Source organism: Dasypus novemcinctus, chromosome 1 (assembly GCF_030445035.2).
Source record: "Dasypus novemcinctus isolate mDasNov1 chromosome 1, mDasNov1.1.hap2, whole genome shotgun sequence".
In the NCBI taxonomy this organism is placed as follows: Eukaryota; Metazoa; Chordata; class Mammalia; order Cingulata; family Dasypodidae; genus Dasypus; species Dasypus novemcinctus.
The window spans coordinates 188381443-188409419 of record NC_080673.1 but is presented as its reverse complement, the minus strand read 5'-3'; the positions used below and the strand labels follow the sequence as shown (position 1 = coordinate 188409419).

General features: G+C 38.0%; 1 protein-coding gene across 2 annotated transcripts in view; it reads left to right on the top strand.

Annotated features, from left to right (window-relative positions):
* The window catches only part of SLIT2 (slit guidance ligand 2), a 369072-nt gene extending 341761 nt beyond the window's left edge, over positions 1 to 27311 (top strand). For both annotated transcript variants that reach the window (XM_004482479.5, XM_004482478.5), the window contains 8 exons: positions 2452 to 2545; positions 7212 to 7349; positions 7461 to 7701; positions 9874 to 10004; positions 20660 to 20814; positions 23189 to 23483; positions 24154 to 24365; positions 25506 to 27311. In XM_004482479.5, coding sequence (XP_004482536.1) covers positions 2452 to 2545; positions 7212 to 7349; positions 7461 to 7701; positions 9874 to 10004; positions 20660 to 20814; positions 23189 to 23483; positions 24154 to 24365; positions 25506 to 25747 — 1508 coding nt within the window. In that variant the 3' untranslated portion in view covers positions 25748 to 27311. The remainder of the gene's footprint in view (positions 1 to 2451; positions 2546 to 7211; positions 7350 to 7460; positions 7702 to 9873; positions 10005 to 20659; positions 20815 to 23188; positions 23484 to 24153; positions 24366 to 25505) is intronic.
* The last annotated feature ends 666 nt before the right edge of the window (positions 27312 to 27977 follow it).

The window sequence follows — 27977 nt, the reverse complement described above, 5'->3', positions numbered from 1 at the left end:
GATAAATTTTTTTGTGTGTATTTTTTATTTTTAAAAAAGCTTTAGGTTACACAAATGTTACATCAAAAATATAGGGGATTCCCATATACCCCATCCCCTCCCCTTCCTATACTTAGCCCCATTAACCACATCTTTCATTAGAGGGATACATTTGTTAAAATCGATAAACATATATTGAAGCATTACTACTATGAACTACAGTACTTTATAGTTTATGTCCTACAGGATAGATCAAATCGCTTTTGAGGTGATCAACCAATCTCCTTGCCAGAATGAGCTGTGTAACTATGTAATAGTCACAAAGATCGGTCATACTCAACCTCAATAATGATTTGTATTCATTGTGTCGGTCTTATAGCAATAAGGAGTACTTGACATTGATGTAGCTTTTTCACATTCAAATTGGCATGCTTAGTCGATTTACAGAATTTGACCCACTACTTAGGCAACAGTTTCTTAGAACTGCTTCTCTTCTCATTCCTGTTCACATCAAATGTAGGGAGAAAATCCTGATGGAGAATAAAGGATCAACTGTTTATTATCTTCTCTTAGAGATGAAATTGTGTCTCTGTTCTATCTCCAGCTCAAACTTCCTGCTTATTGGTAAATTGGGAGCTGATTGAGGGAACAGTCCATAACATCCACCTTTATATTCCCAGCATCATATAGTTAAACCTTTTGACTATGGTTTTAATTGGATTAACTGAATTGTACTGGATTGCTTTGGATTCCATTGGATCAGATAAAAATGAATTAGAAGCAAAACACTCATCATTTTAAAAACAATTTGTTTGGCTATAAAGTAAAACTTTTATTGAATGACATTTATTATTTATTTCAAATGGTCCCTCTCTACCATCAACTATTACAAACTCCCTGTGATGAAGATACTATAAACAGCCTCTATTCAAATCAGATAATACTGATTAGAAAACAAAGTGATTTCATCATTTTAGGTTAATAAAATATAATAAATAAATTCAATTAAAGTGTCCTATTTAAAGTAATACTAATTGAAATTGTTTCAAATCATCCCATCATGTATGTGTTGTGAAAAACATTTTGTATCACAGGTATAGAGACATGACAAGTCTTGTTAGAGAAGCAATATAAGAGACTTTGAGTGCAAGCAGTTCATTTTAAGAAACAGAAAAAACACAAAACACCTTAAGTTATCATACACCAGATTAATAACCAGAAGAGTACATTTATATGTTTACGTAGTGTAAAAATATCTTTGAAGTATAAATCATAGGCCACATTGAGGTTTCAAGAAACCCTTTCTGCTGATTTGAAGTATATTACCTTAATAGGACAGTCTCACAATAAAGGGATGCACTGCAAACTTCTATTTTTAATTAGTGTTGTTTAAACTCAAGCTCTCTGGAGAAAGGAAAGTTCTGCTAGTTTCTTGCAAATGAAAAGCTGTTTATAGATGTTTCACATCATTTGTTAATTTATTGCATATAAAATAAGTAATTTACAAGTTAGGTGGAAAGAATAACTTCGTTTCTTTCTAGTCACTTTAATATCTTACACACTGACTTTAAAAGTCTTTTCAAGGAAAATCACATTTGGGTTAATACATCTAAAAATAGAACCATGTTATTTGCATCTGAAGATATTTCCTAAGAGATATGAAATTCAACATAGATTGTCTAGAATTTGGATGGTTATGCTTTTAGCATCATTTATTAATAAAATTATTCTGCATGACCTTCATGATACAGGAACAAATGTATAACCTCTATTGAGACTGATTCTTCTTTTTCTTTTTTCTTTGTATTTGGGTTGACATAACTAAGTAGTTTTGTCTAGAGCTGTTACAATGATTTATAAAAGGGAAACAAAGTCTTTTTCTTCTGGATTATAAGACTCTGGAGACTATGAAGATTTGAGGTTTTTTCCCCCAAAGCATTAAACAACCAAATAAGCTGTACATACTGAATGATTCCATTTATGTCAACTTCAGACACAGACTACGGTCTCATCAGAGTAGTGGCTACTCCTGGGGGGTTAATGACCAGAAATGGGCAAGAGGGAGGATTATGGGATGTTGTTAAATAGTGTGTTTCTGATTGGATGCTGGCTCCAACATTGCATTCTGTTTGTGAATATTCCTTAAACTGTTCATTTATCCTTTGTGAATATGCTAAACTTCGATTAAAAGTTCAAGATAAAAGAAAATAAAACAACAGAAAGAAAGGCGTTCAGATTTCCTTTTCCTAATTCTGATAAGATGTTTTAAAGGGGTTCACATGAATACCAGATCACAATAGCTATATTGCCCCAAATCATAAGACCATCTAGTGGTATGGATCGTCTGGTTCTGTGCCTGGGGAATGTTTTTCAAGCACAGGCTGAGCTGACATCTAAGACCCATGACAAAGCCTGCTGGCAAGGAACCTGCTAACCTTTCTTGATGAACTAACACCATTTGCCCCGTTACAGGCGAGTTGTGTGAAGAGAAGCTGGACTTCTGTGCCCAGGACTTGAACCCCTGCCAACATGACTCCAAGTGTATCTTGACACCAAAGGGATTCAAGTAAGTCAGAACTGCCTTCAAGCTCACGGTGGGCAAACTCTTCTTTTAGGAATCTCCTCTTCCCCACCTCTTTTCAGGAAGCAACTTCCTGTCTTTCCCTCAGATTATGTCAACGAACTCACCACTGTCAGGGACATTTTTATACATCTTCATATCACAAGATGGAATTTTCTTTTTGAGTACACTGAAAAAAATAAGGTAATAAAAATTTAAAAATAAGTAAAATAACAATAAAAATATTTTTTTTCGTTTCCTGTAGTTATGTGACTCTATCTGGAAAGTTCTTTATGGAATAAAGTAGTCTTTGGATATAGGTTTATTTTAAGTTTAGTTGAAGGCCAATGAAATTTGTAGTATTGACTAGGTGCTTCATTAGAGCTGGCAATAATTTAGAGATGATCTAGTCCAAATTCTTCATTTTAGACATGAGGAAACCTCTGCCCAGACAGGTTGGGTAGCTGTCTGAAGATCTCAGGGTTATTTCCTGCCAGAACTGGAGCCAGATCTTATACTTTCCAGTTGGGTGATTTTTCTAATACAACATGCTACCTGTAAAAAATTTTGTAGTTTATTAATATTAGAGTTGGTCTGATATAGAAGGCAGAACACATTCTTGGGAAGGACGCAGTCAGTTTCAGCGGTTGAACTGAGTTTATATTAGGCAGCTAGCAAACAGCATTATCATTCCTTCACACAGTATTTATTCAGTGTTTCTCAAGGACCAGGGCACCTGGTAATAACACCAGCTTACAGTTTGTAGTGCTTTATAAGCTATTCAGTCATTCTTACATACTCAATGAGATTACCCAAATTTAATTGCTATAGGATCCAGAGGATTAAAATTTTTCTCTGGTCAGGAAAGGTTTTTATAAGAGGACATGGGATTTGGGCTGGGACTATGAGATACTGAGTTTTGGCAAAAAGATCAGCAGATGTTCTAAATTCGGGAAGGAGGCCCATCAATATCATCAGTCTCCTCAACCTTTCAAAAGTCTATCTGAATGAAATATTTATTCTCAGTATTTTTAGAGAATATTCTCCTGTTTAAATTTGGTTTAAAATCAATCCTTTTAGAGTATACAGGTGCATAATAGCACCTGCTGATTCCATTCAATGCTTTGTTGAAAAAGAAAATAATAATTTTGATTCAGTTTTTATTATATTTTAGTTTACAGCACAACACAAAAGCCACAATCTATTTTGATTTTTATTATTTAAAATGTTCTGCATTGTGTTTTGTTGCACCAAACACTGTACATAAATTATTTTAACTCCTAATGTCTTTTGTCTGCCCACAATTGAATTCAGCAAAAATGAATCGCTTACCTAACAAACATTATCATTTCTCAGAGAAATTAGTCAGTTCAGCAGGTGGTTTCCCAAAACTGGTTATCTGCAAAATAGGTTTCATGGTACATTGGGCATTGTAATTATGAGATAAGTTATTTGTAAGACTTAATAGAAACCATTAAAAAATAAGGGAATTCATGTTCAAAAAAACTACCTTTAATCAAATATCACTTTTTATTATCAATTAGTTTGCACAATTTTAAAAGTGCCTCTTGTTTGACTATAGATTAACTGATTTGGGAGCCTACTCTTCTCAGCGGTAAAATGTGAGCTTGTTTAATAGCTGTATGTAGTTAGCAGTAAACAGGTTAAGTCACAGTACGTGCTATTACTACCATTGCATAGTATGGGAAAGGGAGTTACAAAAAAGAAGATGGAAATGACCAGTACAACATAGGGGAGCTGCTAAAGAGAATCTCTACAGACAAATGTTGTTTGGAGAAGTTGTACCCTTACTTCAACTTCATTTTCTTATTACTAAGCTAACAGGGCTGGTTTTACTTCTCTTGCTTTATTATATACCTCGTAAATCTCCTAAATTGCTTTTAGGTATTTTTAGACCCTGATATGCCATAAGCAGTATTTTCAAGCATGCATCTTACTTAGTCAGCTTTTGGTCTGCAAAACAATTTATTTTATATTATTTGTTCTCTTCTTCACTGTTTGTCAGATAATAGAGCTGAGGGAATGTGAAAGGTTTTATTGATAATACAAACTTTAGGGAATTCCTATTTAAATTCATCCATTCCATTTTGAAATGTGATCTGAGAAGCAAGAGAAAGACAAAAATGTTGGCCATAATGTGACTCCATGTACTAATGGGTTTGAAAAAAAGTATTTGTAGAGAGAGGAGTATAAAAAAGCTCTTAGTGAGCTACTGTAGTGAACATGTGGATCTCTTACCTTTACTTTGATTTCTTTTCTCAGATAAATAATTCAAAGTGTTTCAAAGCATTTCTTCTTTTTTTTAATGCTCGGCATTTCAGCTTCTCTGCTCACATTAGCATTGATGGAAGTTCTCTTCTCAGACCTTGTCCATCTATTTGAAAATGTATATGGCCACTTAGGGTCCATTTAACTACAGCCTTGTTGTTTCTTTTGCTTTGTTATGATTTAGCATTTAAACCAACTGGCTGCCAAGCAAACATGCTTATCCAGTGAGCTCATTTTGTTTCTTAATTCATACATGCTGAGTTGAAAGGCTGTTACCCTTAGAGGGTATATACACCCATCTGTTTTAATTCATCAGCTCTCTAGAGGTAACTCTTAAATCCTGATGTTAAATTTTTAGTCAAAACCCTTGGTGCTCATTAATGTCCACATTCATTTGGGTGTTTTTAATTTTACTCATTCACTTAAATCCTAATGGTTTTCAAATGGAAAAGTGGATAATTAGTAAAGACTAAACAATAAAGACTTATTTAGAATTTTAAAGACAGAATTGTCTAAAATACCTACCATTTATCATTTATTACGTATCAAACACTATTATATTATTTCCACTCTTCAGGTAAAAAAACTAAGGGATAGAGAAGTGAAGTATCTGCATGTCATGTGCTACAAATATCTAGACACAACTTAGGAGATTTATCAAATATAAAGGCAAGAAAAGTAAAACCTGTTCTGCTACGCGTATGTGTACAACATCTGCAGGACTGGTTTTCTTTTCTTGCTTTATTATAAACATTTATGTATGTATGCATGTATATTCATTCATTTATAATTATTTAATTTTAACAACCCTGTGAGGTGGGAATTATATACATGCTACAGTTGAGAAAATAACTTAGACTAAATAGCTTAGTTATTATCCTATGCACTAAGAGCGAAGCCAGGATACAAACCCCTGTCTAATGACAAAGCTCAAATTCTATAGGGCTAAACCATAGTTCCCTGTGTGTTTTCTTGTTTTGTTTTGCTTTTTAAGTCGGTGAAGCCTTTCTTAAAACAAACGCAGATGTGCTCACAGAAGCTCAATTCGTAATCTAATAAATCACAAGGGGAGAGTGTTGGCAGGCAGGGATGTGGGGGAAGCAGAAGGAGTTTGCCAGAAGCCCCCACTGTCATGGCCATGCCAATGGGGAGTCCTGTGAGTCCCCTAAACCTCCACAATGCAAAGTTTGTAAGCCCGTGTATATCCCATACTGCTTTCCCTTGGGCAACTCTAAAGCCCTGGGTCCTTGAAGTCATAACTAGAGATTCCAGTGGCAGCATGAGAGAGAGACAGGTTTTAAGAGGAGCCCGGATGAACAGAAGAGAATGTGGTTAGAAACCCAAGTTCTCTTTTCAGATTGGTAGGGTTCACTTCCTGGTTATAGCATGGAGAAGCTGTTTTCTTGGGCAATAGCCTTCATCTCTTTGTTCCCTTGGTTTCTCACCAGTAGACTGGGGATAACGGTATCATCCCTGTCTCAAGGCTGTGGTGAGGAGCCAGTGAACTGATATAAGTGAGCTGCTTAGAAGAGAGCCTGGCACAGAGGACACATTCAAGGAGTGTCAGATGTATTATCACTGCTGGTTTTTCACCATCAGTGCTGTGAGACCATCTGCCCCACAACCAGACAACTTATCACTTTCATCATCTCAAGGACTCAGATGAATTAGGACAGCCTGACTGAGGACACTGTAACCAAATAAAGTGGGCAGAAGGAAAAACAAAGAAAGAGGGAAGTAGATGTGGCTCAAGTAGTTGGACACCCAACTACCATATGGGAGGTCCCGGGTTTGGTTCCTGGTGCCTCCTAAAAAAGACAAGCAAGACAGCAAGCTGACACAACAAGATGATGTAATGAAGACACACAAGGAAAAAAAACCACAATGAGAGACACAACAAGCTGGGAGCAGAGGTGGCTCAAGTGATTAGGTGCATCCCTCCCACATGGGAGGTCCTGAGTTTGGTTCCCAGTGCCTCCTAAAAAGAAAATGAGCACATAAAAAACAGATACAGAGAGCAGAGAGCCACCTTAAACAATGAGGGGAGGGGGGAAATAAATCAATGAAAAAAAAGGGGGAAGAAGAGAGGAAGGGAGAAAGGGAGAAAGGAATGAACTCTGGTACATTAATTCTGTTCTTTGGACTGTGGATGTTCCCCGACATTGGGAGATAAAATCCCTTTTCCTCTGATAGATCATAGTGAGAAACCATGAAATACTTTGCAGACAAGTAGAATTTCCTAGGTATCCATTTATTTTTCTGTTGAGCCTGTACTGAGTAAGTTTTTTTAAAGATGGCGTCATTTTTTCCTGGATGAAATGCCACTGTTTTACTTATTTCAGCTCAGTTGGGTTTGAAACCATTTACCTGCTTGTTCAAACAGATGTGACTGCACACCAGGATACATAGGTGAGCACTGCGACATTGACTTTGACGACTGCCAAGATAACAAGTGCAAAAACGGAGCCCTCTGTACGGATGCAGTAAACGGCTATACGTGCATCTGCCCCGAAGGATACAGGTAAACGCAGAAATGCACATTGGTACTTAGAGTGACATCTTGCAGGGCTCAGTTCACTTTGGTAAAATTAAGTAAAATATAATTAACCTGTTTTCTCTATTTACTATGTAGTGGCTTATTCTGTGAGTTTTCTCCACCCATGGTCCTCCCGCGCACCAGCCCCTGTGATCATTTTGATTGTCAGAATGGAGCTCAGTGTATCATCAGGATAAATGAGCCAGTATGCCAGTGTTTGCCTGGCTACCAGGGAGAGAAGTGTGAGAAACTGGTCAGTGTGAATTTTGTAAACAAAGAATCTTATCTTCAAATTCCTTCAGCCAAGGTTCGGCCTCAGACTAACATCACTTTTCAGGTAAGAGTCCCTCTCTAGAAAGTGCTGATCTGGTCCTAAGCTAAAGTCACCTTTAGAGAATAAATATCCATTGTGACTTTCATGAAATGATGATAGAAAATACTCCTTGAGTGAAAAGCTTCAACAGTTCTTCTCTCAGCATCTGTGTTTTCCAAACTAAATGGGAACTAGGGATTTTTACTCATACTTGATCCTAAGTCTGTGAAAAAAACACACATCCACCACAGCAAGCAAGTGAATCTCTGTTTTGTATTGCAACTCAGGTTTGGGCACAGGTGGAGGCTTGCCTCAGGAAATACTTGCAGAAGTATGCAGAAGAGAATACTAACAGTTATGGCAGAATATACGTTGGCACCCTATTCCAGCAGTACATTTAACTTTTCATCTAGGACCTTTAAGAATTGACATGAAATTAACAGCAAGCCTGCCAAGTTTTATATTGACTTGTCTACCAAGTTGGTGTGGAGTTTTGAGCAAGTCACTATATCACTATCAAAAAGGGGTGAGGGTGGTGGGGAGTAAATGGGGACCTCATCTTTTTTTAATGTAACATTTAAAAAAAAAACAGAGAAAAACAAAAACAGGGAATAAAAAATGTGGGTTTACATATTATCTTTACCCCAGAAAAAGGCAACAACTTTGGAGGAAACAGTTTATCCTGAAACCTCCTATATCTGCTAACTGAACCCCAACATCAGGCTGACTTATCTGGCCATTCATAGGCAATAGAGACCAGGGCAGAATCTTTCATAATCTCTGGTAGGGCCAGAGCCCTTCTCTGGAAGGTGAGCAGGGATACTACTTCATGCTAAAGTGAATGAAAGGTTTAATGAGATATGCCCCAGTGTTGGGGAAAGACCTGAGAATTAGAATTCCTCCTGATTGAAATCAGTAATGAGGAAAAGCAATCTCATCTAATGCTCTATTCCAGAAAATTTGACCTATGAGAATACTCGTTTTTTAATTGAAAAAAATTATCTCTTCCTAAACACTTAAAAAGAATATAGTCTATGAAAGAAAAATATCCTTAATTCTAAGGAGCTGAAGTCTTCTTAGAATAGTGATTCTAATAAAAAAACATTTTTAAGGAGAAAAAAAAAAGGCTCAGACTAGATTGGGGGTAATAGATTTAGAGCCCCTGGGGCGATTGGGCTGCAGGCTTGTTTTTTTCCGGTTAGCATAATATTTTAAACGATTTTTTAGTTCAAATGTGTACCAGTATTTTAGTTTGCCAAGGCTGCTGTAACAAAGGACTTGGCTTAAAGCAACAAAAGTTTATTGCTCATGATCCTGGAGGCTAGAAGTCCAAAGTCAAGGTGTGGGCAGGGAAGAATCTGTTCTGTGCCTTTCCCTGGCTAACGACAGGTGACCAGCAATCCATGGCCTTCTTTGGCTTGTAGTGTCACAGCTCAGAATCTGCCTCTGTCACAAGCCCACCTTTCTCTGTGTCCAGCACTCTCTGCCTGTGTCCAAATTTTCTCTCCTTACGAAGACACCAGTCATAGTGGATTAAGACCTACCCCATTTACAGGACCGGGGGTTAGGAACTGAACATGTCTGTTTTGGGGGGACACAGTTCAATCCTAAGAGCCAGTTTTCCATAGCTTCTCACCCTACCTCCTAGCATATGCCATGCCGAGTAGATATGGGAAGTATGCAGCTGTGTTCCTAAACTTAAAAATTAATTTTTCTTAAATGGTCCTTCAGAAGCCTAAAAAGACCAGAGAGTAGGGTAAACACACGAGACTTCCCCCTGTACACAGCACCACCTCTACAGAATTTGTTTTTCATAAAGAATATGAAAATGAGTCTTGTACCATGCACTCCTGTTTCATTGATACCCCAAATAAAGTCGGAAACAGGAGCCAAAAGAAGAGGTAAGTGAAAATCTCCAGCAAGGAAAGTTCTAAGTACCTCCAACAAGTGGACTGAAATAAAAATTAAAAATTTAAAAATTTAAATTTGTTCTTTTAAAAATTTCTTTGTGATTTGATTTGCAACAAAATAATTTAGGTACAGGGCAGCACACTTTACCGTTTTCTCATAGCCATAGGAAAAAGTCAATAAATCTGAAAAAAAAAAAAAAGTCTTCACTTAGCAGTCTCATCTTTCTTCTTGGTGCAGTATCTTTAGTTGACTGTACATAGTAATGCCAAGGTTACTTCCTACTAGATTGCCACCGATGAAGACAGTGGAATCCTCCTATATAAGGGTGACAAAGACCATATAGCTGTAGAACTGTACCGGGGACGTGTCCGTGCCAGCTACGACACCGGCTCTCACCCGGCTTCTGCCATTTACAGGTGAAGATCTCTCAGTTACTGGTAAAGGTGAAAAATTTTGTTTAATGGAGAACAGGGGAGGGGGTGATTTGGTCCCAGCAGGCCTTACAATAAGTGTATTGATTAGTCACTGTCAGGAAGAGAGGGTGCACTCAAGTTGGCTACTTTGAAGAGAGATTAATAAAAGGGGCTCTTTTCAAAGTGGTGGGCTGGGACAGACCAGGCGGGAAACTGGGGCTGGTAAGGCAGGGCGCTTCACTACCCTTATGCCAGAAGGGGGAAGGGGAGGGAGCAGTTAGGGAAACCCATGCCTAGAAGCCCCCAGGGGAGATTGGCAGGAGCTGTGACCTTCTAGAGAGCTGCAGCCAGCCCTGGCAGCCCTTCAGGGAAGAAAGCCAGGTTTTAAATACTGACCTCACTTCTCAACCATCTCCTGTCCCTGCTCCCCATTGGCCAAACTAGAAAACAAGCAATCTATTGATTTCCGTGACAAAGCTCACACAGATGAACCTCCCAGGGCTCAAAATAGGGAGAGCAGGGGTGACTGGTCAAGAGTATTTCTAGAGAAACAAATGCAGGATACCCAGCAGAGTGAGTCATTTAAAGTTAACCATTTATGGGACACATGTCTATTTAGGCACTGTTCTGAACTTTCGGGAATGAACAAAATCCCTGCCCTTCTGGAGCTTATCCAGGTTAAACAAATGGATGCATAAAGTAATTTGATAACTTATCTTGATCATTTAATTTGGAAGTTCTCTAATAATAATTTATATTATATATATTATACTGATGGTATATGGAAGATATGAAAGGGATTGTATTTATGGGACATAAATTTTGGTGGAAACATAAGCTTATTACTTTGAGTGTTTTCTGCATAAGACTAACCATCAGAGCCCCTTTTTGGTTCCCAATACCAATTCTCTATAGTCCTGTAGACAAGTCACTTAGTGAATTTCTTCGCATGTAAAAATAATTATTACCGTATAGAGCAGGAGTTGCAAAATCATAGGTTGTCAATTTTTCCAGGGAGGTAACTTAAATGAATTAAGCAGACCATGTGCAAAAAATATATATATAATTTTTCTTAACCTTTTATTCTTGAAACAGTCTAACATTTTAGAGAAGCATCCCTCTACTACAAGAAGTCATAGTGTTGGAAACATAATAGGAGTGGTTGTGACTACAGTTAACTAAAAGCAAATCTTTGTCAACACAGGACTGTCTACTTGGTTCTCCCTGAATGGGAACATGTAAAAATGAGAACACAGGTTTTCCAGAACTCCTGATTTTTTTCAAGGAAAGGCAGAAATCCTAATTATTAATGTAAAATTTCCCCTCCTTTAAATATTGATTCACATTTTTAAAAATACTATATTTGGCAAATAAAACACGTCTGTAGGTGAAAGGTGTTTGACAGTGTGTAAACATAAATTGGAACACAATGTGGAGATGCTGGTCTCCATATTATTGATATCATTCTTTTACATGTCAGTATGCTTCCAAAGCCTGCTCATCTTATTTGATCCTTGAAAATAGTTCTGTAAGTAGATGCTAGTTGTGGCCATGAATAGAATTTGGTAAGTCCTTTTGGTGGTGAGCTAGTCTACTTGGGAATATTTAGGGCATGGAAATAAACACATAATTATTGGTTTCTAAGTGGAATTCAACAGTTATTTCATTTCCAAATGGTGATGAATTAAAGCCAACATTTTATATTTTGCTTAGTCTTAAATTATATAGCCTCAATTTATTTCAATGCATAGAAAGATTTCAAAAATGTGTAGTTCATTTTTTTTGTTGTTTAAATTATATGCAGTAAAGCAATATGGAGTTATCAGAAACCAGAGTAAAATTTCTTGAGGTTGACTCATTAAAGCTGGAATTCACATAAAATATACTTATAATTTTTCTGGATAAGTTGTAGAAACCGAAGTGATTATACCCAAACAAGGTCTTTTTTTTTTTTTAAAGATTTATTTATTTATTTAATTTCCACCCCCCTCCCCTGGTTGTCTGTTCTCGGTGTCTATTTGCTGCGTCTTGTTTCTTTGTCCGCTTCTGTTGTCGTCAGCTGCACGGGAAGTGTGGGCGGCGCCATTCCTGGGCAGGCTGCTCTTTCTTTTCACGCTGGGCGGCTTTCCTCACGGGCGCACTCCTTGCGCGTGGGGCTCCCCCACGCGGGGGACACCCTTGCGTGGCACGGCACTCCTTGTGCGCATCAGCACTGCGCATGGCCAGCTCCACACGGGTCAAGGAGGCCCGGGGTTTGAACCGTGGACCTCCCATATGGTAGATGGACGCCCTAACCACTGGGCCAAAGTCCGTTTCCCCCAAACAAGGTCTTGTTATAAAGAACTTATTTTTGAATTTATGTTTGTTGCCAATTTTGCTTAGCAGACAATAGAATGTACCCTGTAGCATTTATAAAAAATAATATCATGTTGTACACTTTTCATTATGAACCAGAAGGCCACATTTCTGCTGGCAGATCATCTTATTGAGACATCTATTGTGAGATCAGTGCAAACATAACATTAACTTAAGTCATGCTTTTTAGTTTATGACACACCAATCATGAAAAGCTATTCTATTAATTTTAGTAAAACTGAAGAAGCCATAATTACCTAGAATCAAATACATAGATGTTTAGATATATAGATACATCTGTGGATTTTATATAAATATTCCAATTGGAACAGAACTAATGCTTTTGTAAAATAGGGCATACTAAAAAAGATTAACCACTTTCAACACACTAGGAAAATCTAGTATTTGACAGATGAAAGTCATAGTGGCTAAGATGTGGTTTCTGATCCAGGCTGGGCCACTTACTAAGTATATAAACTTCGGCAAGATGCTTAATATATCTGTGCCTTAGTTCTCATATTTTTAAGTAATTATATATCACCTATCCCCTAAGGTTGCTTTGAGGATTAATTACTAAAGTGTATATAAAATGGAAATTACAGTAGATGGTATGATAAGAGTGCAAAGGATGCTATATTTTTAATTAGTATTATTATTATTGATATATTGCTATCCATATTCCAGTTCTTTCCAATATTTACCTGATTTTTGGCAATGAATATTTTCTTTCTCTTTATAGTTAATGATATTCTTTAAGAGATCTTTTTCAATGGAGGAGAGTTTGCAGAACTACAGGATGCTGCAGCCACCTTGTGTGCTTTGCTCCTACAGAAATAGGCCTTGTTTTGCACAATTAAGGAAACCTTTTAGACCACACTGTACTCAAAGCACTAAAATTCGCATTTGCCTTTAGATAATTATTTTATGGTGCAATACAGTGTGCTTTGTTGACACCTAAGGAAAAAGTAAAGTGCCACATTTCAAACTTTTACAAATCTCTCTTGACAGACATCAGCCCGGGGTATATTTCTAGACATATACAGCTCCCTCATCACTCATATCGAGTCAGTCAATGAACCCTCTTCATTCTGCCACCTCAGTAGTTCTTGAATCTATTGACCTTTTTCTCCATAACCACCGCCACTCCCATGTTTTACCTGAATTTCTCTGTCTCCTAATTATTGTCTTATTCTTCATTCTGTAGACAGATTGATCTTAAAAGGCAAATCTGACTCTGTTGTGCCTTTGCTTAAACTCATTCAGTGGCTCCCTGCTACCCTCAAAATAAGTCCGAACTCCTAAGTGTTGCTTGTCTTCATTTTGTTTTGTTTTAATCTGCAGTTTATTCCCTCTCCAGTTCCACATGAGACCTTACCTCATTGATTTTCTCTGGCTCTGATTTCTCAGTTGACAAACATACTCAAATTTCCCTTTAAGTGTGAGCATTGTATAAAGTTCTAGCCTTAATTTTTATCTTGCCCTTTTACAAACACTTGCCACTCTTGCTAGAATTCAGATAGATAGGTGATAGACAAATAAGGGATAGTTTGATTGATAGGTCATAGATGACAGAGAGAGAGAGAGAGACTAGAGATAGATGAGTCCATACCTTTTATTCTGTGTTTCTGGGCCTTTGGTTACCAGCTTTATGCTTCTGACACCCACACCTGTCTCCTCAGCACTGTCCTCACACACACTGTCCTTATTTTCAGCTTCCTTCCAGCTCTACAGGAGAGACTTGCTGATACCGCTCTCTGGAGTATAGCAGAGGAATTAAAAGTATCTCCCAGTCCCCATATATTAACACTGGAAGTAAACTTTTCTTACTGTTTCTGCTGAAGGCAATTTAGAAATATCTATCAAAATTATAGAAACATTTACTTTCTGACTTATGAAATCCTGTTTCTGAGAATCTGCAGATACACCTGCAGACGTTAGAAATGATATGTGTACGAAGTAACTCACTGTGGCATTGTTTGTAAAAGCAAAAGTTTAGAAACAATGCCAAGTTTTTTTCTTAGCTGTGCATCCACACAGTAACTGTTAAGTAGAGGAAAGAAAGATAAAGAGATAAAAGGGAGAGAGGGAAGGAGAGAGTGTGAATACTCTCTGTTTAATATTGAAAGATTGCCAAAATACATTGTTAGAAAACAATTGCAAAGCAGTACAATGTAAAAGAAGGGTAAATTTTAAAATGCCTTTGTATTTCCATGTATTTACATAAAGAATAGCTTTGGAAGGGAAGGTGGAAGAGGCGAAGGAGAAACATTTCTACATGAAATCATTTTATATCGTTTTGATTTTTGAACACTTTGAACGCTATCAGCACTTTTCTCATTACCAAGATGAACTCTGAGCTATTCTTGATATGCCATACATGAAGATGCCTAGCATGAACTTTATAACCTTGGGCAAGTTACTTAACCAGTTTGCGCTTAGTTTCCTCATCTGAAGAATTACAGGTGTAATCTGGAATCTGGAATTACATTTATTTTTTAAGTGTGGTTGCAAGAATTAGAGGTATAATCGTGAAGGACCTGGTATAGCACTTGGCACAAAGTAGGTGCTCAATAATTGATTATTTGGGTGGTTTATTGAAACTCTTCATGTTCAGATATCCAGATAATGAAGAATAATACCCAAATGAGAGCTTTATTGTCTTACGTTACATTATGTGTTCAAGGATAGAGTTCTTATTTAATGCATTTTCATTTAACCTAGATATTTTGCTTCAAAACACTGATTAAAATATTACTACTTAATAAACTATTTTATAAAACATTCTTCAGAAAAACTGTTATGTGTATAAAGACCTTTTACTTCCTCTAACTTTCTCCTCTTTTTTTATAATCCCACTTCACAAATGAAGAAACTTCAACTCAGCAATAGCAAAATGACACGGCCATTTGAGGTTGTTTGGTTTCTGATTCCCAGCCCCTTACATGGAGTAGCCCCCAGATAATTTATCTTTTTAAGGCCAAAAAAACTGGAGTTCATATAAGCAAAAAATGAACTGCTTACCTTTATTAAACAATTGAAATACCTTAACATCTGGTTGAAAATGAAATATTAAAATAGTATTGTTAATGTGTCCTACATAAGTAGAGCAGAGAAAGAAAATCAAAAGACATTTTAGAACGCCTCTTTTCACTTAAACCCTGAGTTTTTACACTTTTGTTCTGTAGCACACCACAAGGCATAGTTGAGTGACTGCTTTGTTTTCATACATCCATTTACAGTCTAGAAATTCAAGGAAAAAATCTCAGGTAATAGATGACGGTAGTAAAGCTACGTTACATAAAAGTGGTAATAAATGCAATTTATGTTCCCAGTGGAAAGGCTCAATGCTAAGTGATTCACTTGTGACTTTTGTGAGTCATCAAACATAGAGTCCCCAAAGGAGTGATGAAAGAGAGTTTATCAATACTTATAAGAATCCAAAAGTAGATATATAGTAATAGATGACTGTGATAGACTGCAAAATCAATAATAGCTCAATTTTGTCCTGTAATAATATGTCGATTTTTTTAGCAAAATGATGTATTTTCATTTTATCATATATATAATGGCAGACAAATATGCAAATACATACTTCCAGTATGAAAAAGCAATCTCACCAGTATTTATACAATTTGGGAAAAGAGGCACATCAATTACTAAGCCGTTATTAGATTATTGAGTAAGACAATAAAGAACCACAAAATTTTCTTAGTTTATTTCTCCAGAAAGAGAACAATTTTCAACATTTTCAGAGTCTGACAAGACCAGGATATCCAAATTATATATCTAAAGATACAGTTTGAACAGAAACAAGAACCAGTTGAAAACTATTATGAATATTCACATTTCTTTATTGTACAGGAAAGTAAGATTGGTATCCTTCCAAATGTTCCCAACTGAAATCAAAAGAAAGCCTGTACAGCTTAATGTTTCCAGTAAGCAAAAACAGGAAAAGTAACAAGATTTTACTATGTATTAGTGAAGTAAAGAACACAATATCAATCTTCCACATAAGGTCACATGAAAACAAGAGAAAAACACCCAAAGTTGCATGGTTGTGGTTCCTTGAAGCACTCTTTTCTAGGCAACAAATACATTTATTTTGAAGGAGTATATAGGCATATGGTTCTTAGAATCCGCCATTTTATCTCATGTTTTAAAAGACAGTGTGACACATCAATTTGGAATATTCTTAGCACTAATATATACTCTGGCTTTGTCTCCATACACACAATATCAACTTAAGAATCAAAGAATCTAAAAATATCATTTCACAGTACTTATCATTTAAAAAGCCAGGAATAGGCTTCACTTTATTCCATGGAAATGTAAATGGAATTTAGCTCAGGGGTAGTTCATCAGGTTCTGAAATGACCAGTTTAGACATTTAAATCTCTTAGGCAGCAAAAAGTCTCCACACAACTTATTTAATAGTTTTTATCTTGTGGCCAGTCAATCTCAAACTCACTCATAATTGGAAAAATGAAATCCAAAACCAGTTTTCAAATCCATATAATTTATAAACGTTCTCATGTTCTTCAAACTCTCATTTTTTTTAGGTTTTCTTTTAGAATTCAGTAGTTTTTAGTAAATGTACCAAGTTGTGCATCCACCATGTAAGGTCATTTTTGATAGAAATTTATTTCTAGGCTATTTGGGAGATAAATTGGGTTTTAAATTGTTAGTAGGTGAGAGCATGTGCCATTTGTTTAGTGCTAGATAGTCTCTGGGTTTTTGGTGGAGACAGTGGTGCATAATAGTTAAGTGCATGTACTGTAGAGACAGGTAACCTGGCCTCAGATATGTGCTTTGCCACTAATTAGCTGTGACACCTTGGGTATGCCCCACACAAGATTGTTGTGAGGCTCAAATTAGTTAATCTATGTAAAGGTCTTAGAACAGTACCTGGTCCATAGTATATGGGCTAGGTAAATGTTTACTCTTGTGATTTGCAATTCTCTGATAAGGAAATGAAAGCATAGAAAAATTATCCCAGGTCACACAGCTAATAACAGAGTTCAGACAGACTGAGCAAACTTTATCTTCCAGTATTATTCTTCATGACACTGCCAGTGGAAATACCAAATTTTCTTAAAATTTTGCATCATTTAGAATTACCTGCCCTAAATATGCTTGAAACCTCTTGATTATCTATAACTATAATCCAGTTAATTTTACTAAATAAATCCTCTATAGGTTCTTCTTAATATGTCTCCTTTATATTTCTCTTCACATATGTTTAATGAGCATCTAATATTTATTGGATATTCTGCTGGATACTGTAAGGAATGCAGAAAAAAAAAGAATGCATGGCCCTTGCTCTAAAGTGGCTTATAATTAGATGGAAGCTAAAGATTTGTAAAGAAAAGAAAGAAAGAGAGAGAGAGAGGAAGGAAGGGAATTAAAGAAAAAGCAGTAAGTAAAATCAGCTGATGAAACAAAGAAAGAGAAAGGAAGAAAGAAAGGAAAGGAATTAAAGAAAAAGCAGTAAGTAAAATCAGCTGATGATGAAACTACCTCCCTTAAGCTTCCAAGCTAAAACACTGCATTGGATGAGAAGCAGACTTGGCCCAGTGGTTAGGGCATCCATCTACCATATGGGAGGTCTGCAGTTCAAACCCCGGGCCTCCTTGACCCCTGATGACACGACAAAAAAAAAAAAAACACAGTTTCCTGTGCCACTGACAACAACAGAAGCGGACAAAAAGAACAACACGCAGCAAATGGACACAGAGAACAGACAACTGGGGTGGGAGGAAGGGGAGAGAAATATTTAAAATAAAAATAAATCTTTAAAAAAAACAAAAAACACTGCATTGGAGTGTACCAAGCTTTAAAAGGTCCTAAACCATTCAATTGTGCTGCATCAAGCACCATCTCTGGCTATGACAAGCCTGCATTGATGGGCTAAGACTGATGCCTGACCAAGAACCCATTCCTCAGCACATAGGGTCATTACTTTGCAACTAAAATGGTAAAAGGGGACCTCAGTGTTTATATTTGTGATTTAATTCAGGTTTGTGATCACAAAGCAGCTATAAAAAACCATAACAGAGTTGTTATGACCACAAGGAAAGAAGCAATTGGCTATCACCCTCTCTATTTGTATCTTTATTTTGTTATACTTTAAAACTTGTAGTAACTTGAACAAGATATGTCCCAAAGAAGTTGTATTTCTGTCAGTCTTTAACATTATCTTATAGCAAATATTAAAAATAAAGTCAAATTAAATTTCTTTCTGAAGAAAATCCTGAAACAGTATTGAATTGTTTATATGATGATGATCGTGATGGTGGTGGTGGTAGGAATGGGGGATGTGGTGATGATACTAATATCTAACATTTAATTCTTTACATTCTTTATGCTGATTCTATCCTATGTATTTTTACAAAAATCGTTTCATTTAGACCTCAAATCAATCATAAGAGAGAGTAGAGTCTATTAGCATTAACTGATGAAAAAAATAACTGAAGTATATTAATAATAAAGTAACTTGTCTAGATCATACATTTAATAAATACAGGACTGGGATTCAAACTTGGGCTTATTTGCCTGCAAGATCTGTATGCTTAAGCACTACCTGATTTTCTACTCAGCATATCCCCTTAGAAGACAGTAATATTTAAAATCACGAACATTTGGTATGCAACACCATTTAGAAAGTGCTTTCCTAGGGCATTTCCTCTGCCAATTTTAATGATGTTAAGAGCTAGAATAATTATATGTGTAGAAGGCAAAACTCTTGGCTGGCATATCTAACATTTATTTCTTTTTTGAAGATGGTGCCTGAACCATGGTATCCGAGCTCCATGTTCAAATGAACTCTTCTAAACACTTCAGCCAGGAAATCTTCAAATATTTTCACAGTTCTGCGGAATAGTTCATATTGTTCTCAAATCACATAAACTTTTTATTCTATGTCAGCAAACAGTGGAATATGATTAGACTCCCATGGTGAGAAACACACAGGAATTCAGTGCATTTTTCTGGCAGTTTCCAAACTCTACCCATTTGCACACTGAAATATCAGTGCCTGGAAATTTAAGCAATTCGAGTGTATAAGGACTGTTATGAATTCATATTTAGGAATAATTTCCTAGTATATCTTTATGTTTCCATTTTTGAGCCTCTTTTTTTAAAATCCAGTATATTAGCTTTTTGAATATTTACTAGTTACTTTTTGGTCTCAACTTCCATTATGCCTTGATATTTTGAATCTATAATGAGAATTCAGTGTATTTCTGGCATTGCATTATATTTTTTTTACTTGGTCCTGTTTTCTTCTTTGCCTGTTGAAACCCTAAAGTTATAGCTGCAACTACACTTTAAAACTATGTAGCACTTACATACTTTACTAATATCTTTCCAGATTTATCTTATTTTTTAATCCTTATTTTTCTGTTTGCCCCAGTTTCTGAATCTTTCAGTTTTATCCATTTTAGTGTATGGATTTCTCTAAACCACTTCAAATCTTTTTAGAAGGCAGTAATAATTGTTAAACTTAACCCTTTAAAATCACAGAAAAGAAAATGGAGAGCCACTCTCATCTTTATGATACACTCCCTAGATAGGACTATATTAAGCATGTTTTATAATCTGTTATTCTCACCTCTCCCCTGAGCAGAGATTTCTTACTGTGCTTCACACTTCACTTCTTCAGAGCATCTCTCTGAAAACCCAAAGATAGTATCAATTTATAAATTTTGAAAAGTACAAAACTGCTATCAAGTAGGTGCATCTTGTATTTGTGTATGTGTTTGATTCTGATAAGTCTCAATTCACAGCAAAAGTATTTAGTACAGCAGAAGCCAACAATCCCTTAACATTGGTGGATGTGGAGTGTACTTGGTGCAAGGATAGTTTCCTTATCATTTAAACACTATTTGGAATAATGGAAAGTAACTGAATAAATGGAAATTTAGTGGCCTTTAAAAGCAAATGCATAAACTAGACATAGACCTATCAACTCTAGTACTAACTATGGTTCAAATAGAAGGGGCAGAAGAGCCTTGTGTAATTTCTACCTATTGGGAGAATGTGACTAGATCATGATGAAATGTATTAATTTCTACTTCTTCCACTGGAAGGACAAACTGATTTTGAATCCAGTTCCTGAGAAGTAGAAATTGATTATGTCTCCTTGATAATCCTTTTTTTAAAATTAACTATTGGACTTTAACTTTGTTAATGCTAGATGGGAGTGCCTTTTTTCCCAAGGAGTACTAAGTGGCATTTATACTATAACCTCTTTTCTTTAATAACAAGAAAATCTAAGGATCAGCCAAGCTGTTTTTACTTTGCAGCGTGGAGACGATCAACGATGGAAACTTCCACATTGTGGAACTGCTTGCCCTGGATCAGAGTCTCTCACTCTCTGTGGATGGAGGCAGCCCCAAAATCATCACCAACTTGTCAAAGCAGTCCACTCTGAATTTTGACTCCCCACTCTATGTAGGAGGTAAGATCTCTTCCAAATTCCACTAGGTCCCCAAACTCTGTGAGTCTTATCACAAGACTAATTCTAAAGGCATTGGCCGATCTTGTTCAGTCATTGAAAAGATGAAAAGTCTGAAAGATGGACAAAATATAGAACACAGAGAGCCTGTGGTGGTGTTAGGAGACCAAGGCTGTAATCCCAGCTCTGCATCTAAGTTAATGCATGGTGGTGGTAGAGAAGGACATTAATATTCCTTTTGTGTCTATAGCAGCTAGACGATTTACATATCATATCATTGAATCTCATTATTTGATCTGGTCTGTGGAAAAAGAAAGTCAGCTAGAGGTCAAATCAGACAATTAAGGAAACGATGAAACAAGGTTAGTACAAATTGGCAAGTGCAAGGCTCAATCCTGGGACTGGCAAGTCTGAAATCCATACAGGGGATAGCAAGCAAGAAACTCAGACAAATTGTTGTTATGGTCCTGAGGCAGACTTTCTTCTCCAGGAAACCTCAATTTTTGCTCGTTGAGGTCTTCAACTGATTAGATGAGATCCACCTATATTTTAAATATATTAGTAAAATTCAACTGATTGTAGCTGCTAATCACATATATAAAATACCTTCACTGCAACATCTATATGAGTAGTTGACTGAACAACTGGGCACCATAGCCTAGCCAAGGTGACATGTACAATGACACGTACAATGACCTTCCCAGGGGAGAGCAAAGCCTGGGAAGCTGCCTCTCAAGCACACACTTCTGCTGGTTCTTATGTGTGAAAATGCTCACAAACAACTGCTTTGGTCCATTCTCTCATTTTAGAGATGAGAAAACTAAGTCCCAGAGAGGTGAAAGGATTGGCTCAAGTGCAGATGGACCCAACAAAAAGAGATTCTGGACCTTTAGCCCTGTGATTGGATGCACCTATCTGATTTGGGTACCAGCTAGGATGCAAATGAGGCTTTTCTGAATGGAAAGGAAGCAGTGGCACACGGCAGGGGCCAGATAGTGCTGTCATCCTTGGTCTTTATATCCAACATAATCCACTGGAGAGGGAGAGTCTGGGTCTTCCCCAGCCTGGAACCTACCACCCGTACCTCAGAATCCCTGCCCAGTCAGGGCAGGCGTGCTGGAGGGAAAAGTCAGCTTCTCTTCCTACCCCACAGGGACCTAGCCGGGTGCATTATAGAAGATTCCATCCAGAAACTATTTCAGAGACTGGCTTAGGCCATGGAAAGATTCCTCAGTCTTGCCAAAATGAGGATTACCAGATGACTGTCACTAGAGGAATATTTATAGACAAAGATTACAAAATCTCTTTTGGGGAGGAATTTCTTTTATATTCCTGATTTCTTGGAATAGGAAGACTTCACTCTTAATTAGCAAGAAAAAAAAAAAATGAGGGAAGTGAGACTCTGAGCTCAGAGAATTGGCCAGGAGAAAATGAGATTATTTGCTAACTAGGCATTTGGCAAGGCTGGGGTGAGTGCTCTTAGCCCCTGACACTCAGTGAACAGAACGCTGGCTCCAGGAATTGGGGAGGTGCTTCTCATCAGCCCGACACCACTGCTAACTTGCTGGGTGACACTGAGCTGAGCATGTCACCTGAGCTCTCTGGGCCCTGGGCTCTTCATCTTTAAAACAAGAGGTAGGAGTTGGTCAGGGGATTACAAACTGTCCGCTGTGGGGCTCTAGGCTTTCAGGACAGTGTGTTCAGGTTACCAGAGAGGAGAGATATGGGGACAAGTGAGCATTACTGCCCCCAGCCACCCACCCAATTTCACTTTTACATACAGCAGCTCTGCTTTTTTTTTCAACCTTTCAAGTGAACCATTTATTAAACCACATTGTTATTCTTAATGGTTATGTAAGTTACATCTATGTTCAAGAATATTTAACATGGAAAAAGTTCAAACTCCTATAGGCAAGCAAAATCATACCACACAATATGTGAGAAGGGGGACACGGCTCAGCACTCAAATGAGGCAAGAATTTTAAAACGATTTTTTTTTTTTAATGCAAACATTCCTTTAAGAGAATTCAACATTTCTTCTTTGAAACATCAGGAAACCTTCTGTGGAAGGTGGAAAAAAATAAATAAACAAAGGTTGACCGCCAGGGAACTAAGTTCTTTATTCTAGCTGTCCATAAGAGTGGCCGCGAGCGCACCCTGCCAGGTGTTCTGATGAAGTAGGTTGGGGGTGAGGTGCCACGCATGGGATTCTAAAGTGCATCCAGGTTGAGAACCGTGGACAGGTGGTGCTAATGCGATCTGGTTCCTTTAAAGAAGACTCACAGACTGCCACCCAGCTGGAAGAGCGAAAGGGCCTGGGTCACAGAGAGCAGAGGGGGCCCCGGAGAGCCTGACTCTGACCTCCCGTTTCTCCCAGGCATGCCCGGGAAGAACAACGTGGCGGCAGCGGCTCTGCGCCAGGCTCCTGGGCAGAATGGCACCAGCTTCCATGGCTGCATCCGAAACCTGTACATTAACAGCGAGCTGCAGGACTTCCGGAAAGTGCCCATGCAAACAGGCATTCTGCCCGGCTGTGAGCCGTGCCACAAGAAGGTGTGCGCCCACGGCACATGCCGGCCCAGCGGCCCGTCGGGCTTCACCTGTGAGTGCCAGGAAGGCTGGAGCGGTTCCCTCTGTGACCAGCGCACCAACGACCCCTGTATTGGGAACAAGTAAGTCCAGGCTGCTTTCCAGTTCAACATACACATCCCAACCCTGGAGCAAAACCTTTGAAAGAAAAGGAAGGAGGAAAGGAGTTGGGGAGGCAGGCAGGGAGGGCATTACTACATGGCCCCCATATTTGCTCAGTCACCCTCTCTTCTAGCTTCCTGGGCTGCTCAAGCAAATACCATGAAATGGGTTATGTTGAACAATGGGAATTTATTAGCTTATGGTTCTGAGGCTAAACGAATGTCCTAGTCAAGTCATCATCAAGGCCATGCTCTCTTCCCTACCAGAATTCTGGGGCTAGCTGCTGGCGATGCGTGGCCATGGCAAAGCACCTGGCAGCATCTCCTGGCCCTTCCCTTTTCTTCCAGGTTCTGTTGATTTCAGCTTCTTGTGCACCCTCTGTAGCTTTCTCTCTTTGTCTGAATTTCATTCCACGTATAAAGGGCTCCCGTAATAGGCTTAAGACCCATCCCGACTGAATTGGGCCACACCTTAACTGAAGTGATATCATCAAAAGGTCCCACTTAAAATGGATCCACATGCACAGGAATGGATTAGGTTTCAGAACAGGCTTTTCTGGCGTACCTTCAGCTTTAAGCCACAACAGCCTCCCTCCATCCTTATCTACCCTGCCTGATGCATTGCCATCCCTGCCCTTCTTCTCCTCTGTAGATGCATCCATGGTACCTGCTTGGCTATCAATGCATTCTCCTACAGCTGTAAGTGCCTGGAGGGCCACGGGGGTGTCCTCTGTGATGAAGAGGAGGATCTGTTTAACCCCTGCCAGGCCATAAAGTGTAAGCACGGGAAATGCAGGCTCTCGGGACTCGGGCAGCCCTACTGTGAATGCAGCAGTGGATACACTGGGGACAGCTGTGACCGAGGTAAGCCAGCCCACTTGCGCACATCCACCTCTTGGTAAAGCAAGAGGGGTCCCCCATCTCTCAGAAAACAGAGAGAGAGAGTGGAAGAAACAGAAGAGAGAGAAAGAAGACTAGGGAGAGAGGCAGAGAGGGCTGAGCGTGCTGTGAGTGAGTAGCAGGTCTTTGCATACTTGCAGATGCTGCTGTTGATTTATTTTCCATGTTATGAAGGCCCCAGAGGTGAAATGTCCTAAATCTCCACCATAAACCTGCACACAACCTTCAGATGTCTTCTTACAACTTGCTTTGCTGTGAAAATGCTCCTTTTGACCTGATGTTGAAATGCATTTAATTTACGTACCTCTTACCTTTATCTGCTCTTCTCGTCCAACTGTATCATTACTTCAGCTCCTGGCACTGAGAAGATGGAGCTAATAATTCTGCTTCTAGTTTTAGTACAAAATGACCTTTGATCTTAGGACCAACTGATTTATCACAGCACATTACGAAGATGAGAGGGATGGAAACTGGCTGGCTCCATAACCCACCTTTTTTTCCTCCTTTGTCTGCTGGTTCAGAACTTTCCTTGCCTCCAGCTGGCATGTATTTTGTTTTGGGTACCAGAGAGACAAGACAAGAGGAACATGCCCACAGAAGCTTTTAGCAGATGTCTCTTTTTGAACTAGTTTATACCAGCGTAATTTATGAAGTTAGTGGAATGTTACTTGTATTAAGTAACAGATTGAATTCTATTAAACTGCAGGTCTAATAAATTAAATTGCCTCCTCTCTGAAACTGCTCCCTGTGGTAAACAAAACCAGCTGTTAGTAGTGTAAAAACAAACAGAAGAAGTGTATATTTGCAATAAAGGAAAAGATTTAGGAATCCAATTTTCTTGTCAAGGCAATAGCATTGCATTTATAGTCCACATATATAGCACTCACTTGGCTGAAAACAAAGGCCAAAAAGAAGTATTTTTCAAAGAACAGCAGGCTGTGTGACCAGCCGATAATATATAGTATATAAGTATGACACTAAAAATAGCCATTACAAAGGGGAAGCATATACAGCATCATCTGAACTTAGTTGTGGATTCATGGCCATTCTGCATGACCTATATCAACTGCTCTTAAAATGCTTGTGCTTTGTGTTCTTTTCTAGAAATTTCTTGTCGAGGGGAACGGATAAGAGATTATTACCAAAAGCAGCAGGGCTATGCCGCCTGTCAAACAACCAAGAAGGTCTCGCGATTGGAGTGCAAGGGCGGGTGTGTGGGCAGCCAGTGCTGTGGACCTCTGAGGAGCAAGCGAAGGAAATACTCTTTCGAATGCACTGACGGCTCCTCCTTCGTGGACGAGGTTGAGAAGGTGGTGAAATGCGGCTGTACGAGGTGTGCCGCCTAAGCGCGGCCCTGGCCGCTTCTGTTTCTGGCAAGGGTTGGATACTGATTGACCATGTGGGACTAATTAATGCTTCATAGTGGAAATATTTGAAATATATTGTAAAATACAGAACAGACTTATTTTTATTATGAGAATAAAGACTTTTTTTTTTTTTGCATTTGGGGGAATTAAAAAAAAAAAAAGGAAATGCTTGAACCTAAAGCTTCCCCTACACTGGAGAAGTACAAAGAAAGATATACCTGGAGGCATTATAACAATGATGGGAAACTTTGTAACTCAGATTCATCTTTGTGACATACTGAAAGCAAGCAAAAGCACATAAACGAGGGACAGGCGACCTACGGTGGGTTGGTTTGAATTGCCCAGAACCTAAGATGCGTGTCCTCCTTCACATCAGTGCAGTTCACTAGGACCTAAAAAGCCCCTGAGTGTGAAAGAGGACGCAAGGAGGAGAATGGAGCTCCGGAAGCCACAGATACAAGAAATGGATGGGAAATAATTTGGGCATAATACAAGGTAACCTGAAGACCTGACTTCCATTCGTGAGAGGAAATGGGAGCGCTGAAATCAATTTTATCTTTTTAAATGTCAGCATGTTAGCAGAAGCACACAAAAGTGTTCATCTACCATTTTCCAGTATTAATTTTTGTAATATAAATGATAAAGGAGAGGATAAAGAACCAATAGATTATTGATAAATAAATTAGTAATAATATGAATTTTTGTTTCTATGAGTTCTAAACAACCCTATACAGTATTCAGTTTCAATGAGAAATATTTATTGTATCAAAGTACATTGTACTTAACATTTTAGGCCATCCTTTTGCTGTTTCTCGATGCTTTAATATATATTAATTTATAATTGTCCTGATATTTTTGTACATTTTTCAAAATTAAAAATCAGGATTTTTTTTTTTTTTTTTTTGGCAATAGTACTAACATAGAGTGTTATCTTGGGATAAATATGTCTTGGTCCATTTGTTGACCTTGACATCTGATCACTGGTGTCACTGACCTATGACCCTCATTCAGGACACCTGCAGAGAGGATGTAAAGTCCAAGAGAGGAAAACGCAAATCTGTGTGTGAGATGGCCATTGTGCAGAAAGAGCTGGCCCCTCTGCAACATGTACTCACAGAAAAGAAATGGTGTGTAGCAATCGACACTAGAAATTAGACCTTTTTTGAGTTAATATTTCCTTGAAAGTTTTTCCCCTTTTTGGGGAGGGGGGGTGAGGGAGGGAATGGGAGGAAAAAAGGCTATAATGTCAAGAACTGTGATTTTTTTCCAAACAATAAAACTCCTTTATTACCTTAATGTTCCCATGTTAACATGTTTGCTGCTAAATTACAATGTAGAATTGATAATGATTTATAGTGGACTGTGTTCTTCCCTCATTAAAATCCCAGGGTACCCTGTAAAGATGCAGATGTTTCTTTCCAAAACCTTTTTTTACAAAGAAAATTAGATGTACATGTATAATTCACTGTGCTTTGTCTTTATCCAGACTAATATCAGTGACACTACTGATGTTTGTAAATTAAACAGATATTTACTTCATTAACAGCTTGGTGGTTTTCTTTGAAATTGCAGAGTATTTAGATGTCCCCTCCTTAAGCATTTGTTAACCAAAGTGATAGAGAAAGAACAGGGAAGAAAACTATACTTTTTTGTTTCCAGAAATTGGCTTGAGAGTAATATATTATCACCCCCAGGGTCTTTGGAATGGCCATATGAAAGAGATGGATAGAAGAACTCACTCTTTGCTAGTGAGAAAAAAGTGCATATTCAGTTACTTTCTTAGAAAAATAAGAAGGTGAAGTCTATCACAAATGATGTTTTTGTTCTTCATTGTTCTCCTTATCTCCCCCCAATTAAAACAAGATGGAAAGCAACAAAAGACAAAATGGTACACCATAGGTACATCCAGGCAAGGCTCACTACCATCAAGGTATGCCACTCAGAGCAGGCGAACAGTACTGGCTGGGCGGAATATTGATATTCACCCACCAGTATACAATTTCTACAGTTTGCTGTAAGAAAGTCATGCACATATATGAACATAGATGCACGCCATTGCTTAAAATCCCTTCATTTCATTTTAGAAATATTATAAAGGCATTGTAAAAACATTCCTTCCCAATGATTGCCAATTGCTTTTTTTGGGGGGGGGGCGGGGAATCAAGAAATATTTGTGAAGAGGACATGGTTTTGATTTGTTTATAGGCGT